This window comes from Capra hircus, chromosome 14, assembly GCF_001704415.2.
Source record: "Capra hircus breed San Clemente chromosome 14, ASM170441v1, whole genome shotgun sequence".
Taxonomy (NCBI): Eukaryota; Metazoa; Chordata; class Mammalia; order Artiodactyla; family Bovidae; genus Capra; species Capra hircus.
Genome location: NC_030821.1, coordinates 81,573,918 through 81,591,257, shown reverse-complemented (window position 1 = coordinate 81,591,257; position 17,340 = coordinate 81,573,918). Strand labels below are relative to the sequence as shown.

General features: G+C 47.9%; 1 protein-coding gene across 3 annotated transcripts; it reads right to left on the bottom strand.

Moving 5' to 3' along the window:
* On the bottom strand, positions 3,973–8,445 carry COMMD5 (COMM domain containing 5). 3 transcript variants are annotated; one of them, XM_005688774.2, is made up of 2 exons: positions 8,377–8,445; positions 3,973–7,718 (listed from the first exon to the last, which is right to left on the bottom strand). In XM_005688774.2, the coding sequence occupies exon 2, from the start codon at positions 7,661–7,663 to the stop codon at positions 6,989–6,991; it is 675 nt and encodes a 224-aa protein (XP_005688831.1). In that variant the 5' UTR covers positions 7,664–7,718; positions 8,377–8,445; the 3' UTR covers positions 3,973–6,988. The 3 variants fall into 3 exon arrangements, with proteins under 3 accessions (XP_005688831.1, XP_005688833.1, XP_017914277.1); XM_005688776.2 differs by having other exon boundaries at positions 8,382–8,445; XM_018058788.1 differs by lacking the exon at positions 8,377–8,445 and adding an exon at positions 8,040–8,370.

The following is a 17,340-nucleotide window of genomic DNA, read 5'->3' as shown; positions in this document are numbered from 1 at the left end:
GGAACAGTAAACTCATTTTAAGAATTTCTGTGAAGTTCTTGGCACTCCAGTGGTCAGGACTCAGCTTTCTGTAGATCCCACAAGATGCCCAGCATGGCCAAAGAGAATTTCTAGAACACTTATAGATTCTAAAATACTTTGGATTTCTCTTTTGGAGACAAATTAAACTCATAATTTTGACCTGAAATTTGTCTTCATCAGATAAGCTTTATGATACTTTGAGCATTGTGGAAGCTTCACTAATAAAGTGGGGTGTCTGCAGAGCCCAGTGGGTTGTCACATCCGTGTGTCCTCTTGTGGATGTGGCTTGCACTCAGAGCCCAGGAGAATTTTGTTGAATGAATGCTGTGTTTGAGGTACATCAGGCTTTGAGGTGAAGCTTTAGAGGCCCACAGACGAGAGAAAATGCTCCAGCGCCAAGAGTTTCCACAGAGGTCTACATAAGGTAAACATCTGCTCTCTGCAAGGTCTTGTTCTTGTCTGGGGACATGGCGGCAGGGCCAGCTCTACAGTCATGCGTGCAGGGAGGTGCAGCGTTTAAAGCCACCCTCACCCCACCTGGTTTTGCATGGCCCTGGAGGTGAGAATGGTTTTTCTGGTTTTGGCTGTGCTGGGTCACGGTTGTGGCACACAGGATCTTTTAGTTGTGGCATGCAGGCTCTAGATCCCCGACCAGGGATTGAACCCGGGGCCCCTGCACTGGGGAGTGTGGAGTCTTAGACACTGGACAACCAGGGAAGTCCTAAGAATGGGTTTCAAATGGTTGAAACAAATTTTGTGATGTGAAATTAAAATTTAGTGTCCATAGGACATTTTATTGGAATATAATCATGCACATTGGTTTCATTGTTTTCTCTGGCTGTTTTTGAGCTACAGTGGCAGAGCTGATAGAATCATGACCTGAAAGGCTAAAATATCCTCTAGCCGTTTAGAGAAAAGGTCACCACACCCAGTGCAGGTGAGGAGGGCCACCTCTGCTAGCCAGTAAGCCTGTGCCCCACAGCTGGAGGGAACTTCTCCAGCTGGATCATGTCTACCTCCTGCACACAGTAAGGCCAGAGGCTGTGCCTGGTCTTGAGTCTGGTGGCCCTCATTACCTGGCTCCGTTCAGCGCCAAGAGCCAGCAGTCCCGGGAACAGCCTGGTGCCCATCGTCTGCTCACGAAAACCTCTCTCTACAGTGATGCCTATGTCACTGTTTGCCCGTGTGCGCCTCCTTGAGACAAGCACGAGGGCTCACAAATGGACAACCTGCGGTTGGTGGTATTAGAGCTGTCAAGAGCTCATTGGAGGCCAAGGCGAGGGGTCGACAGTCAGGGCCCACCACATCTAGCCTCCCGAGGATGTCAATGTTCTGGTCCAGGTGTTCCTGACCAGTGACTTAAAAGGCACAGATGGTGCCTTCTGGGGAAGGGGGAGAGAAGCAGGTGAGCAAGCAGAGCTCTGCACCCCCAGTTAGTGGCCTGGACCCCTCAAGGGTGGAGATGACAGCACGTATAGACACAGAGCCTCAGAGGGCCCCAGACCCTGAGTCTGCTGACCTTCCAGGGCCTGGGGAGGGGATGAGCAAGGTGGACACAGCCACGTGGCTGGCGGGGAGGCAGCGGGGCTACCCTGGCCGGGAGCACAGGGACAGAGGCCTCTGTGGCCTGGCAGGCAAGAGGCTGTGCAAACCCTAGTCCTGAGGTGCGGAGCTCCGAGCCTCGGTCAGAAAAGCACCCCTGCCTGCTAGACCAGCCGAGAGGATGAGGTGGGCTTCAGCTGAGAGCTCTTGTCCTCCTCCAGGGTCCCTCAGGAAGGGACCCTGTGTGTGTTCCTGCCAAGCACGTGCCTTAAAATCACGGAATCATAGCCACAGGGCCCTTTTGTGGCAGCAGAGCTAAGAGCTGGGGCACCTGGGCCAGGCTTGGACTCCAGGCCTCGTTCCTGGTTGCACCAGTGAGCTTTGCTATGCTACCCAGCAAAAAAGACACGCCCCAGCCTGTGGACATCTGCCCTGAGCGCGTGTCCTCACCCTGGGGCCAGCGGCCTCAGGGGACGGGAGCCAGCACCGAGTGCCTCTTGCCACGGAGAACCGCCCACCAGCTCCCCCATCAGCTGCGTGTCCTTGGGCAAGATTCAAACCTCTCTGCGCTTCGCCACCACGTCGGTGCCTTTGAGTTAAGGAGCTAACATGAGCCTGGTGGAGCGCCTACACCTGATGGTTCCTTCAACCTGTACCTTCTCCCAACTCGGCTGCGTCGTTAGGGCCTGGCCTGTAGGGGGCGCGCAAGGACGTGCTTTGGGAAGTTAGGTAATGTCCGAATCTTTGGGTCTCAGGATTGCAGCCCGCCAGGCTTTTCTGTCCACCGTGGCATTGCTCGAGGCAAGAATACTGGAATGGGTAGACATTCCCTTCTGCAGGGTATCTTCCCGACCCAGGGATCGAACCCTTGTCTTCTGCATTGCAAGCGGATTCTTTACCATCTGAGCCACCAGGGAAGCCCCTAGGGCTTTAAAATGGTCGCTTTTTTTTAAAAAATAACACTATGCTAAGAGAGTTCCAGAAAATCATCTATTTCTGCTTTATTGACTATGCCAAAGCCTTTGACTGTGTGGATCACAATAAACTGTGGAAAATTCTGAAAGAGATGGGAATACCTGACCACCTGACCTGCCTCTTGAGAAATCTGTATGCAGGTCAGGAAGCAACAGTTAGAACCGGACAGGGAACAACAGACTGGCTCCAAATGGGAAAAGGAGTACGTCAAGGCTGTCTATTGTCACCCTGCTTACTTAACTTATATGCAAAGTATATCATAAGAAACGCCGGGCTGGAAGAAGCACAAGCTGGAATCAAGATTGCCAGAAGAAATATCAATAACCTCAGATATGCAGATGACACCACTCTTATGGCAGAAAGTGAAGAGGAACTAAACTAAAAAGCCTCTTGATGAAAGTGAAAGAGGAGAGTGAAAAAGTTGGCTTAAAGCTCAACATTCAGAAAAGATCATGGCATCTAGTCCCATCACTTCATGGGAAATAGATGGGGAAACAGTGGAAAAAGTGTCAGACTTTATTTTGGGGGGCTCCAAAATCACTGCAGATGGTGATTGCAGCCATGAAATTTAAAGACGCTTACTCCTTAGAAGAAAAGTTATGGCCAACCTAGATAACATATTGAAAAGCAGAGACATTACTTTGCCAACAAAGGTCCATCTAGTCAAGGCTATGGGTTTTCCAGTGGTCATGTATGGATGTGAGAGTTGGACTGTGGAGAAAACTGAGCGCTGAAGAATTGATGCTTTTGAACTGTGGTGTTGGAGAAGACTCTAGAGAGTCCCTTGGACTGCAAGGAGGTCCAACCAGTCCATCCTAAAGGAGATCAGCCCTGGGTGTTCTTTGGAAGGAATGAATCTAAAGCTGAAACTCCAATACTTTGGCCACCTCGTGCGAAGAGTTGACTCATTGGAAAAGACTCTGATGCTGGGAGGGATTGGGGGCAGGAGGAAAAGGGGACGACCGAGGATGAGATGGCTGGATGGCATCATTGACTTGATGGATGTGTTTGAGTGAACTCTAGGAGATGGTGATGGACAGGGAGGCCTGGCCTGCTGCGATTCATGGGGTCGAAAAGAGTCGGACACGACTGAGCAACTGAACTGAGAACTGATGCTAAGTAAAACGCCAACACAAAAGGCTACACAAGGTATGATTCAATGTGGAAAATGGTCACCTTCTGCCTTCTCTGTTCCTACCTCTAAACAGTTTTAATACATAAAATCCATTTACTGCTTACTATTGGGGTTCCCTGGTGGCTCAGAGGTTAAAGCGTCTGCCTGGAATGCGGGAGACCTGGGTTTGATCCCTGGGTTGGGAAGATCCCCTGGAGAAGGAAATGGCAACTCACTCCAGTACTCTTGCCTGGAGAATCCCATGGAGGGAGGAGCCTGGTAGGCTACAGTCCATGGGGTCGCAGAGAGTCAGACACAACTGAGCGACTTCACTTTATTGATATGTGATCAAAACAATTTTGTTGAAATACAGCTGATTTACAACGTTGTGATAATTTCTGCTGTACAGCAGTGATTCAGTTATACATACACATTTTCCATGATTTATCATGATCAGGGCTGGTCAAGGACTCTGCACACTGCTGCCCTAAAGGCACCCCGGAGAGGCCCGTGCTCCCCCCTCCCCAGCACTCTCAATTGAGTCTATGGACTCAGTTTTTGAAGCCCACACCCCTGCTGAGCCTGCATTTAAAAATGCGGCCTTCAGGGAGGTGATTAAGGTTGGATGAAGTCATAAACACAGGGCCCTGATCCCACAGGACTGGTGCCCTCTTAAGAGGAGCACGCTTTCTCACACACACACACATACACACTCACACACTGTCACATACTCACACACACATATTGAATATAGTTCCCTGTGCTGTACAGGAGGACTTATTGTTTTTCCATCCTGTATACAATAGTTTGCATCTGCTAATCCCAGACTCCCAATCCTTCCCTCCTCTGCCTCCTCACCCTTGGCATCCACAATTCTGTTCTGTCTGTTTTGTAGATGTGTTCGTGTGGTATTTTAGATTCCACATGTAAGTGATATGTCTTTCTCAGACTTCACTCAGTATAATAATCTCCAGTTGCATAACATCACTGTCATTTTTAATTGAGAAAAAAAAAGAAACACAGAAGTTGCTCTGCTCTGAATGTTTGTGTCAAATGACCTAATGTCAAATGTGAGGAGGGGGGCCTTTGGGTGTGCTCAGGTCATGAGGGTTGAGTCCCCTCCCTTTTTTGGAGTCCCCTCATGTGCCCTCTCTCCACATGAGGACAGCGATGTCTGCAGCTGGGACCATGGCTCCCTGACCCTGCTGGCCCAACCTCAGCTGTCCACCCTCCGCACTGTGAGAAATGGATGTCTACTGTTTTAGGAGCTGCCCAGTCTCTGGTGCTCTGTCTGCCAAGCCCAAGGGGAACTCAGCATGCCCACTGAAGGGATGCATGCTCTGCAGCCAGTAGACAGACCATCATGTCCAGGGAGAGTTAAATGAACAGAGCTGCGTTAACACACAGACACAGCACAGAGAATAAGTTCAAATCTGGTCAAGACGGTTTCTCCATGGCTGTCTATGGGCAAAGGAGCTTTTTGATTCTTTTTAGTTTTGATTTTTTTAGGATTTTCCAAACATATCATAATAAGTACATATTCCTGACACATGCCTGATGCTTGAGGAAGAAGTCGTAGCAAAGAGGGCCTCCATCACTGGTTGAAGCAGACATGGTGCTCAGCTTACAGTGCAGGTCCTTGTGGGCAGGCCTAGGCAGCAGCGAGGAAGGCCCAGTCCAGCTCCTGTCCTCAGGGAAGAAGGGCCCAGGATGCTGGCTGATACTGCAGACATGGGGAGTCCGCAGCCCTCGGCTGAGCCAGGACTGAGCCCCACGTGGGGCCTGGCTCAGGAAACCCCAGCTCTGAGTGCAGCCCCCAGGGCACCTCCTCTCTGTCCCTTTGGCCCAACTTGCTGGGACCCTCGCTCAGGGAAAGGCCTAATTATTCAAGATCATGGGAGCATTCTGGGAACAGCACAGAGGAAACACTGCTGCTCTTGATGGGTTCTGGCACAGAGTGGGGACAGGAAGGGGGTGCTGGGGAAGGCTAGGGGCTTCCAACAGACATGGCAGGATGCCAGGTGGGCACCCAAACCCAATCGCTATTTTTCAGAGGAAGCTCCTGCCTGGTGCTTGGGCCTATTAATCCTACCAGGCTGTGACCTGGTTTCTGGTAGAGCAAACCACAGAGGCAGGGACAGTGTCAGGCCCCCTACTTGGGTTGCAGTTATGCTGGAGGGGACAGGGCTGGTCAAGGGCTCTTCACACATAAACACAGGGCCCTGATCCCATAGGACTGGTGCTCTCTTAGGAGGAGAGCACTCTCTCTCTCTCTCACACACACATATGCTCACATACTCACACACACATGCATACACATGCACAGAGGCAAGTCGAAAGGTCAGGGGAGAGGCCTCACCAGGACCTGACTGTGCTGGCACGCTGACCCCAGCCTCCAGAACTGCAAGCAAGTCATTTCTGTCATTCAAGCCACTTGGTCTATGGCGGTCTGAGCTGCCTGAGCCACCCAGCCGCAAGAAACCTAAGTTAGGCCCCCGCTCCCCTCTCTGCCACCACCACCAACTCCAGACTCCTCACCCCATCCTGCAGCCTGCCCTCTGCAGTCAACACAGTATCTGGTGTGATCCTCTAACACGTCTACTGAAGCATTCACTCAGAGTTGAGCCGAGTTCCCAGAGAGGCCTTCGGCCTGCCCCTGCGCTTCCACTCATCTCCTCCCACTTGGCTGCAGCCCCACGCCCACAGGCTTTCCCTCAGAGCAGTGTCTCTGCCTCCTCTTGGCTCAAGAACCACATCCTCAGGAGACCCATCCCAAGACCTGATTTAAAGTGCAGCCCAGCTCTCCCACTGCCCTGCCTCCCATCTCCGGAGGCTGCTGCACCTCCTGCAGCGCTTACCCTCTCCCGGGCTACACTTCTTGTTTTTATTACACATTCCTCCCCGCACCCCCTCCACTAGAATGTGCTTTAAGGTCAGGGATTAAGATGGGGAATGAAATGTGCACCCTGAAACATACGGTTTCCAAGAGCAAAGGAGCAACAGCTCGGATGCTGCACAGGGCAGGCTGAACAGCCTGTGTCCTCACAAAGGCCTTGGCCTGAACCCCAGACCACACGTGGGCCCACCAGCGCAGTGGGTGCCCTTACCTGGCAGCAAGACAGACTGACCACTGTGGAGAGGGCGCATACCCAGGAGGACGTTTTTGTTTTTTTTTTTACAGTTGCTTTACTTCCAAAAAAAGGGAAAGGCACAGCTGTCTACTTCACTTAGAGAAAGACATGGTTACACTCCCTCACTTCTCAGAAGGGCGGGCTTCGCTCTGGAGAGCCCATCTGAGACAGCCGCCTGGGCAACCAGAAGGCACTGGCGAGAGGCTCAGTCCTGCAGCTTGCGCTCGCACCTCTTCTCCAGGTCGGCCATCTCTTTCAGGACCAGGGCCACAGCAAACCGCAGCTCCTGGAATTTGGCCGTGGGAACCTCAAAGCGGAGGGCGGACCCATCCGAGAGCTTCAGGTGCATCAGGACGCTCGGCTGCAGGGAGCGGGCCAAGGCGCTGGTGGAGATGGCCACGTCCACCCTCCACCGAAAGTCGGCGACGTGGGGCAGCCAGGCCCCCTGCTGCCTGGCCACAGAGTCAAGGAGAGGCCGCTGGCTACCAAACACCACGCTGGCCAAGTCCACAACCAGGTCTTGCGGGATGCAAAGCTCCTGGAGCTGGTTCTTGAAGGTGTCGGGCTTCAGGCTGGCCGGGGGCAGCCGGAGGGCCTGCTGGAGCAGGGTGTGTATGCCAGCTATCAGGGCACCCAACTGCTCCTCAGGCAGGTCGGCGCCAGCCCTAAGGTGCTGCACAGCCTCCCGGCAGTCTTCTCCCTGCAGGCTGCTGACCACCAGCTTCAGCAATTTTCTGAACGTGGCCCTGTCCAAGTTGCCCAGGAGCTGGGGCATTGCTGCCACCTCAGGGGGCAACTGGGCCCCCAGGAAACTCACGCAGTCACTGTGACTGTCACCAGGGCGATGCAGGTGTGCAGCGGCAGGACCCACAGCAGACATCGATGCTTCCTGCTCTTTGACAGGCAGCCTAGTAGGAGGTCTCAGTCGAGCCGGCCTGGAAGGGGTGCGAGAGAAGCCCAGTGACCCCCACACCCTTTGGGCCAGTGAATTAGGACTGACAGGGTCTCCACCTCCCAGATGCTGATGCTATGAACCACTGACGACAGCTAGCGTGACAGGAGGTGCCCTGGAATCATGTGGCAGAAAGCCCTCTCCAGTCCCTGCAAGAGGGGAGGCAGAAAGCAGCTGAAAATGGAGATGAGGTGAGGAGGAGAAAAGGAAGAGAACCAGGAAAAGGAGAGTACACATGAGTTCGCAGAGCCGTCCTCAGCAAGGCGGCCCGGGGAAAAGGGGAGCTCTCCAGGATTCCTCGCACCTCGCTCTCCAGGAAGGCCGAGCGCCCGTCACCCTGGTCGTCAGCGACCAGCCACTGCCCGAACTCCGGGTTTTCCCTCAGGGCTTGGCCTGTGCCAGGACAACCGTCCACTGCCCCGCTGCCGGCCGCTCGGGCTCCGTTCCCGGGAGGCCCAGGAGCTGCCTCCAGGCTCGGAGAAAGGAGCCCCCGAGGCGGCCTCCAGGCTTCGGCGGAGCCACCGCCCCACCAGCGGTCAGCGACCTTCGGCCCCGCCCCGAACTGCCATATCGGCTTCCTGCCTCCGGGGCGCTCGCCGTTCCGCGGGCAGGGTAGCCCTCTCCCACCCCGCAGCCCGCACCTTACACCAGGTCCTGAGCCTGGAGCAGCACCTCTAATAGCCGGAAGCAGGGCCTGGTTCCCGGAACCGACTGAGAGGTGACGCTCGCCACGCCCTACCCTTCTCCACGGGCCGCTCTAGGGCTGCTGGAGGACTGCTCTCGGTGCTCCGCGGTCGGAGGGGCGAGGCCCAGGCGCCGCGTCCGCGGAAAGCTCTGCGGTTTCAGCTCTGCGGTTTCCGCGGCGGCTGTGGACCGAAGAGACGCGGTCGGCTCTGGGGTGTGGGGGCGCGGGAGGGGCTGCGTGCAGACTCTAGGCCGCGAGGCTCGCCTGCACAAAAATGTGAGCGAGCTTCGCCTCTCAGTTGTTCTCTTTGAATGGGTAAATTGACGGGGTGTCCATTTATCTCCATGCAGTGATATTTTAGAAGTCAATGAGGGACGTTCCTTGGCCTTCAGATGGTTAGCACCTCGGCGCTTTCACTGCCGTGGTTCAGGTTCAAGACTCTGCAAGCCGCGGGGTGGGACCCCCCCCCCGGCTCCCCCCAACCCCAAAGTCAATGAAAAACAAGGCAGACAAGTCCACAAAATGAGCAAGGGGGTTGAATAGATTATCCCAAAGAACAATGTAAAATGCTGATGAGCACCTGAAGAGATGTTGGGCTTTGCTGGCCATTAAGGAAATGCAAATGGAAGCCACACAGAGTTGCCATTTCACACCATCAGTGTGGATACTGTCAGCCAAATCATGTGTTGAATGTGCCCCGCCCCTCAACTCTTCTGTAGAAACCCTAATCCCAGTGTGACCCTATTTGGAAATTGGACCTTTTGGGAAGTATTTAGGTTAGGATGGGATTAGTGTTTTGCAGACTAAAAAAAAAAAACACAATGTGAGAGTTGTGAGTTAAATTTTATTGGGGGCAAAATGAGGCGTACAGCCTGGGAGACAGCATCTCAGATAGCTCTGAGAAATTGCTCCAAAGAGGAAGGGAGGGGGTCAATATATTTGTGATTTTGGTTAAGGGGGAGTGTATGTGACAAAGCACATATTTGTTGCAGGTTTCTGCTAGCCACAAGGAGCAGTAGTGACTTGTAAATCATGAAAGATTTTAGTGCTTTTCTAGATATGAGGAGATACAAGAATTGGGCTCATGAAATCATCTTCTGAAAATATCTACTTGAAGACTTGTTCTGCCAGTTTTTCCCAGAGCACAGACAGCGTCATTTCTGCTCTCCACTCTCAGCTCTTTTCAGAGGGTGTTGAAAGTCAGCAGCTCCAGCAGCACATGATTTAATCCTTGAAGAGGTAGATGACAAGTGCCAATTTGTAGTTGACAACCCTTTAAAAAGAGACAGAGTGGTGACTAGCCCTGTCAACTCTGAGGACACAGCCAAAAACCTGCCCTCTTCCAGGGGATCTTTCTGAATCAGGGATCGAACCCGCGTCTCCTGCCATCTTCTGCATTGACAGGTGGTACTTTACCACATGGAGAAGGAAATGGCAACCCATTCCAGTACTCTTACCAGGAAAATCCCATGGATGGACGGAGGAGCCTGGTAGGCTACAGTCCATGGGGTCGCAGAGAGTTGGACACGACTGAGGACTTCACTTTCTTTCACTTTACCACTAGCGCCACCTGGGTAGTCCTGAATGGGGCATGTTCAAGCCTTATTCTCCACCATGGTCTGTCTGGCTCACCTTCCTTACCAAACCACACTTAGAGTCTGCAGATGGGAGTTATGGTCTTGGTTGGAGCCCTAGTGTTTGCATTTGTAAAATAAAAGTTTATTTATTTTTTTATCTCAAAGGGTTCTAGCGTTCAGCCAAGATGGGTACCTCATGAGCTAGCAAGGCAGGAACTTTCAAGTGGTCCTAGTTTTGAAAATTGAAATGAATGATGTCAGGTTTACTGGGACAAGAATGTCAGTAGGAAAATTCACAGTTAAGCACCAAGGAGAGAGGGAGCACCCCCAGGGCTAAAAAAGAGGAGAGAAATAGAAAACAAAGCTTCAAACTTGGAAATGATACTGTGGCAGCTCTGGGGCCTTGGCCAACATGGAAACGACAGATTAGGCCCGAGTGACTCCAGAATAGTGGTGGCAACTGAGGCTCCTCCAGCGCTGGAACTCCAGAGGGCTCTTATCCTCTGTCTAAAGATGAGTGAGAAAACATTCCATTTCCTTGCACAGAGATTCCGGGCATCTCCATGAACAAAGGAGATGGAGCTGGTAGTGCAGGCAGGCCGAGGTAACTAGAGTGCAAAGGGGGCAGAAGAAACTACTAATACTGCAAACTGAAGTAAGCATTCACAAACAAGCATTTGGAGATACCAAAAACTTAAAATCATATCTTTCAAAACTAAAAATGAAAATGCACCCCCTCAAAAAAAAAAAAAAGGAAGAAATGCAAAGAGTGATCAAATGAAGGAAGGGAACTTTTTAAAAAGTTATTTTCAAGCCGTATATCCAACCTACTTCCAGATGGTTCAGGATAAAACAAGAAATATAAATGTGGAAAAAGTTAAAAATTGATTAACCTGAATTAAGGTTATCTGGGAGTTCTCTGCATTATTGCAACTTACCTGTAAATTTTAAATTATTTCAAAATAAAAAGGAATCTCTCTGTCAATGCAGGGAACATGGGTTGAATCCCTGGTCAGAGAAGATGCCACATGCCTCGGAGCAACTAAGCCGGTGTACCACAACTACGGAGCCTGTGCTCTGGAGCCCACACTCTGAAAAAAGAGAGGCCACTGCAACAAGAAGCTACCACTCATTGCAACTAAAGAAAGCCCATGTGCAGCAATGAAGACCCAGTGCAGCCAAAAAAAAAAAAAAATCTATGTGATTCAAAAGCAAGAAATTTGCACTTGCAGAAGATAGCTATACAAATACAACAACACCCGCTTCTGTTCCCATACTTATGAAATAAATTCCATGGAGTCAGGAGAAACAAACAAATAAATAAATTGTATCTCAATAATGCTGTTAAATTTTTTTTTTTAAGTCAGACTGTCTTATTTTCCAGACACAAAATCAAAGGATGTCTGAAGGCTGTTTAACATCTCAGCAGCCAGCCTTCTGCAGGGGAGGACTAAGAGTGGGTGTAGGTGCCACCAGTCACCTCTAAACTTCCTAGGATCGATGGAGCTGAGCCCCTGGCCCTGTCAGAGGACTGCAGGGTGACTTGGGCCGAGCTTCTCAATTCTGTGCTCAGCGTCTCCACCTGGAAGACAGAATGATGACAGTGCCTACAGAAAAGGAACAATTAAGCCAAGCCTAGTATGCAGAGGAGCGTTTTGTGTGATGCAATATTCAAGAAAATTAGAGATACCAAGGGAACATTTCACGCAAAGACGGGCACAATAAAGGACAGAAATGATATGGACCTAACAGAAGCAGAAGATATTAAGAAGAGGTGGCAAGAATACACAAAATAACTATACAAAAAATGTTTTAATGACCCTGATAACCACAATGCAGTGATCACTCACCTAGAGCCAGACATCCTGGCATGCAAAGTCAAGTGCGCCTTAGGAAGTATCAGTAGGAACAAAGCTAGTGGAGATGATGGAATTCTGGCTGAGCTATTTAAATCCTAAAAGATGATGCTGTGAAAGTGCTGCACTCAATATGCCAGCAAATTTGGAAAACTCAGCAGTGGCCACAGGACTGGAAAAGGTCAGTTTTCATTCCAATTCGAAAGAAAGGCAATGTCAAAGAATGCTCAAACTACTGCACAATTGCCCTCATCTCACACGCTAGCAAAGTAATGCTCCAAATTCTCCAAGCCAGGCTTCAACAGTACGTGAACCGAGAACTTCCTGATGTTCAAGCTGGATTTAGAAAAGGCAGAGGAACCAGAGATCAAACTGCCAACATCTGCTGGATCATAAAAAAAGCAAGAGAATTCCAGAAAAAAATCTACTTTTGCTTCATTGACTATGTGAAAGCCTTTGACTGTGTGAATCACAACAAACTGTGGAACATTCTTAAAGAGATGGGAATACCAGGCCACCTTACCTGCCTCCTGAGAAATCTGCATGCAGGTCAAGAAGCAGCCGTTAGAACCAGACATGGAACAACAGACTGGTTCAAAATTGGGAAAGGAGTACGTCAAGGCTGTATATTGTCCCCCTGCTTATTTAACTTATATGCAGAGTACATCATGCAAAATGCCGGGCTAGATGAATCACAAGCTGGAATCAAGATTGCCGGGAGAAATATCAATAACCTCAGATACCCGGATGACACCACCCTTATGGCAGAAAGCAAAGAGCAACTAAAGAGTCTCTTGATGAAGGTGAAAGAGGAGAGTGAAAAAACTAGCTTAAACCTCAACATTCAGATAACTAAGATTATGGCATCTGATCCCATCACTTCATGGCAAATAGATGGGGAAACAATGGAAACAGTGACAGGCTTTATTTTCTTGGATTCCAAAATCACTGCAGATGGTGACTGCAGCTCTGAAATTAAGAGACACTTGCTCCTTGGAAGAAAAGTTATGACCAACCTAGATAGCATATTCAAAAGCAGAGACATTACTTTGCCGACTAAGGTCCGTCTAGTCAAGGCTATGGTTTTTCCAGTGGTCATGTATGGATGTGAGAGTTGGACTGTAAAGAAGGCTGAGCACCGAAGAATTGATGCATTTGAACTGTGGTGTTGGAGAAGACTCTTGAGAGTCCCTTGGACTGCAAGGAGATCCAACCAGTCCATTCTGAAGGAGATCAGCCCTGAGATTTATTTGGAAGGAATGATGCTAAAGCTGAAACTCCAGTACTTTGGTCACCTCATGCAAAGAGTTGACTCATTGGAAAGACTCTGATGCTGGGAGGGATTGGGGGCAGGAGGAGAAGGGGATGACCGAGGATGAGATGGCTGGATGGCATCACTGACTCAATGGACGTGAGTCTGAGTGAACTCCGGGAGTTGGTGATGGACAGGGAGGCCTGGCGTGCTGCAATTCATGGGGTCGCAAAGAGTCGGACATGACTGAGCAACTGAACTGAACTGAACTGATGTGAGAATTGGACCATAAAGAAGGCTGAGCACCGAAGAATTGATGCTTTTGAATTGTGGTGTTAGAGAAGACTCTTGAGCTTCCCTTGGACTGCAAGGAGATCCAACCAGTCAATCGTAAAGGAAATCAGTCCTGAATATTCATTGGAAGGACTGATGCTGAAGCTAAAATTCTAATACTTTGGCCACCTGATGCAAAGAACTGACTCATTGGAAAAGACCCTGATGCTGGGAAAGATTGAAGGCAGGAGGAGAAGGGGTCAACGGAGGATGAGATGGTTGGATGGCATCACCAACTCAATGGACATGAGTTTGAGTAAACTCCAGGAGTTGGTGATAGACAGGGAGGCCTGGTGTGCTGCAGTCCATAGGGTGTCAAAGAGTTGGACATGACTGAACAACTGAACTGAACCGAACTTACCCTCTCCAAGGTTATAAAGATTCACCTCTCTCTATTTTTTTGTATTAGTATTTTGGTTTTACTTTCTTCTACTTTTCATATTTATGTAGATTATCTATTGGGAATCCAATTTTATACATATTACATGTGGATCCAGCTTCCTCTTTGTTCATATAGTTCCTCAAGAAAGAATATATTTTTTTAAATAACATATTAAATAATCAATCTTTCCCCATTAGTTTTTATACATTAGTGAGATTCTGATTCTTTTTTTCTGTCCCATTTGCCTATTTGTGTTCCTGGGCCTATCAAGTACCACTGTTTTGGAGTAGCTCCTAACATCTGGTAGAGAACCTGCCTACTGAATGTCCTCCTTCAAAGCTGAACTAGCAGAAACTTCCCTAGTTGTCCAGTTGCTAAGACTGTTCGGTCCCAGTGCAGAGGGTTTGGGTTCGATCCCTGGTCAGGGAACCAGATTCTATCTGCTGCAACTAAATAAATAAATTTAAAAAATTAAAAACTGAACTAGCTATTTGTAGATCTTTATTCTTCCATATGTATTTTTAAAATATGTTTTTCATAGTACTCAAAAAAATCTTACTAGAATTTAGATTTTTAATATTTTGTTGTTTTAGATCATTTCAGTGAGGATTGACATTTTTACAGTTTTATGCCATCTGGTCCATGAACATAGTAGGTTTCTCCATTTATTTAGGCTTTCTCTTGAGGTACTTTGATATATTACTAGGTGTCTTCTGTAAAGGTTTCATATATTTTTAATTTGCTTAATTTCCACATGGTTTATTGCTTCTGTTGGTGAAGTGAAGGGCATTTCACTTTCCATCATATTTTCCAGTTGGTGGTTTCTCAACTGTAGAGAACCATGTTGGGTTTTGTGAGCAGATCTTATTGAACTTACTGATTCTGATACTTTGTTGTCTATTTTCTGTGTAGAATTTGATATTATCTTCAATTTTTGATACTTCAGCTTATTCTCTTCTAATCTTTAGGCTCTCTTCTTTTCTTTTACTGTTGCATTGACTGAGCACACTCCCCTACCCCCAAACCCCCAACATTAGTTAGCAGCTTTTCTTTTTTTTTTTTTAACGTTTATTTATTTGGCTGTTCCAGGTTGTACTTGTAGCACCTGGGATCTTCAGTCTTTGTTGCGGCATGCGGGATCTTTAGTTGCAGCATGCTAATTTTTAGCTGGGGGATGTGAACTCTTAGCCACAGCATATGGGATGTAGTTTCCCGACCAGGGACTGAAACTGGGCCCCCTGCATTGGGAAAACAAAGTCTTAGCCACTGGACCACCATGGAAGCCCCAGTTAGCATCTTCTCTTGCTCCTGATCTTGAAGGATTCATATCCAAATATTCTTCACTGAAAATAATTTGTGTGGTATTTTGGTAGCCTTTATCCAGTTCATTAAGTTTCTTTTTTATTCTCAGCTAGGAATTTTTAATCATAAAGAAATGCTGACTTTTATCAACAATTAAGAGGACGTGATTTTATCCTTAGTCTGACCATATGATGAATTACACTGATAGATTTTTCTGATGTTATACTATTCTTACATTCCTGCATACACTTCTGTATTTTTGTATGCTGACATTCAGTTAACAGTTTTTATGTAGGAATTTCACATATATGTTTACAAATAAAATGAGCCTGATTTATCCCAAACTACTAATGTTTTCCTCCCTCACTTCCTCTTTGGGAACCATAATATTACTTCTATGTCTGTGAGTCTGTTTCTGTTTTGTAAACAAGTTCATTTATATACTTAAAAAATTTATTTATTTATTGGCTGCACCAAGTGGCTTGTAGGATCTTAGTTCTCTTACCAGGGATTGAACCTGGGTCACTGCAATGAAAGCACCAGGTTGGAACCACTGGACCACCAAGGAATTCCCTGTATCATTTATATATTTATTCATTTTTCCCATATGAGTTTTTTAGACCCACAAATAAGTGATATCATATGGTATTTGTATCTTTCTCTGACTTAATTAACATAGTATGGTAATCTCTAGGTCCATCCAAGTTGCTGCAAATGGCATCATTTTATTCATGACTGAAAAATATTCTATTCCCTGGAGTAGGAAATGGCAACCCACTCCAGTATTCTTGCCTGGAGAATCTTATGAACAGAGGAGCTTGGCAGGCTATAGTCCATAGGGTTGCACAGAGTCAGACATGACTTAGCACAGCAGCAGTATTCCATTGTGTGTGTGTATATATATATCACATCTTCTTTATCCATTCATCTCAAATTAATAGTGTGGGATTAACTGATACTACTATATATAAAATAGGTAAATAGTTATATATAAAATAGGTAAACAACAATGACCTACTGTATAGCATAAGGAACTATACTCAATATCTTATAATAACCTGTAATGAAAAAAAATCTGCAAAAACTTGTATAACAGAATCATTTTGCTATACAATTGAAACATAACATTGCAAATTAACTATACTTCAATAAAACAAAACAAAACAATATGGTGATGAAAGTGTTAGTTGCTCAGTCATATCAGACTCTTTGCAACTCCATGGACTGTAGTCCACCAGGCTCCTTTGTCCGTGGAATTCTCTAGGCAAGAATACTGAAGTGGGTTGCCATGCCCTTCTCCAAGAGATCTTCCCCATTCAGGGATCAAACCTGAATCTCCCACATTGCAGGCAGATTCTTTACCATCTGAGCCACCAGGGAAGCCCCAATATGATGATGAGGTGCAGGCAAGTCTTTGTGAAGAACGGTCATCTGGGGACCTGAGGACCTGGCAGGAAGAAATGAAGTCAAAAGAGGTGTTTTGTTTTTAAATATTTATTTTTATTTATTCGGCTGCGCTGGGTCTTAATTGCAACACGCAGAATCTTTTCTTTTCATTGCCATATGTGGAATCTTTAATTTCAGCTTGTGACCTCTTACGGAATGGGAAATCTTGGTTGCGGCATGAGGGGTCTAGTTCCCCACCCAGGGATCAAACCTGGGCCCGCTGCTTTGGTAGTGCAGTCTCACAGAACTGAACCACCAGGGAAGTTATGGGTTCTGTGTTTATAATGAGAAATATCAGAGTGTCTTTGTGTGCACATCCAAATAATAGTAATAAAACAGAGAGAGACAAACAGATGATGCAGGAGAGGAGACAGCTGAACAACATCTTTGAGAACGGAAGAGGGAGTAGATCCCAGTTCGTCAGAGGAGGGCCTGCCTTGTCTGGGAGCAGGGAAAAACTACCTGTCCATTTTCAGGAGGGAAGGTGAAGGGCAGGGATGGATATGGGCAGGCCTGTGGGTCTGGTGATAAGAAAAGGGTTTTTTTCATATCTGGGAGGCTCAACTGTGCTTAGTTCCTCAGTCATATCCAACTCTTTATGACCCCATGGGCCATAGCCCACCAGGCTCCACTATCTATGGAATTCTCCAAGCAAGAATCCTGGAGTGTGTTGCCATTTCTTTCTTCAGGGGATTTTCCTAACCTAGGGATGGAACCTGTCTCCTGCATTGCAGCTGAATTCTTTACCATCTGAGCCAGCAGGGAGGCTCTA

Coding starts and splice junctions, on each gene's coding strand:
- COMMD5 (XM_005688774.2), bottom strand. CDS start 7,663: ATGTCTGCTGTGGGTCCTGCCGCTGCACACCTGCATCGCCCTGGTGAC.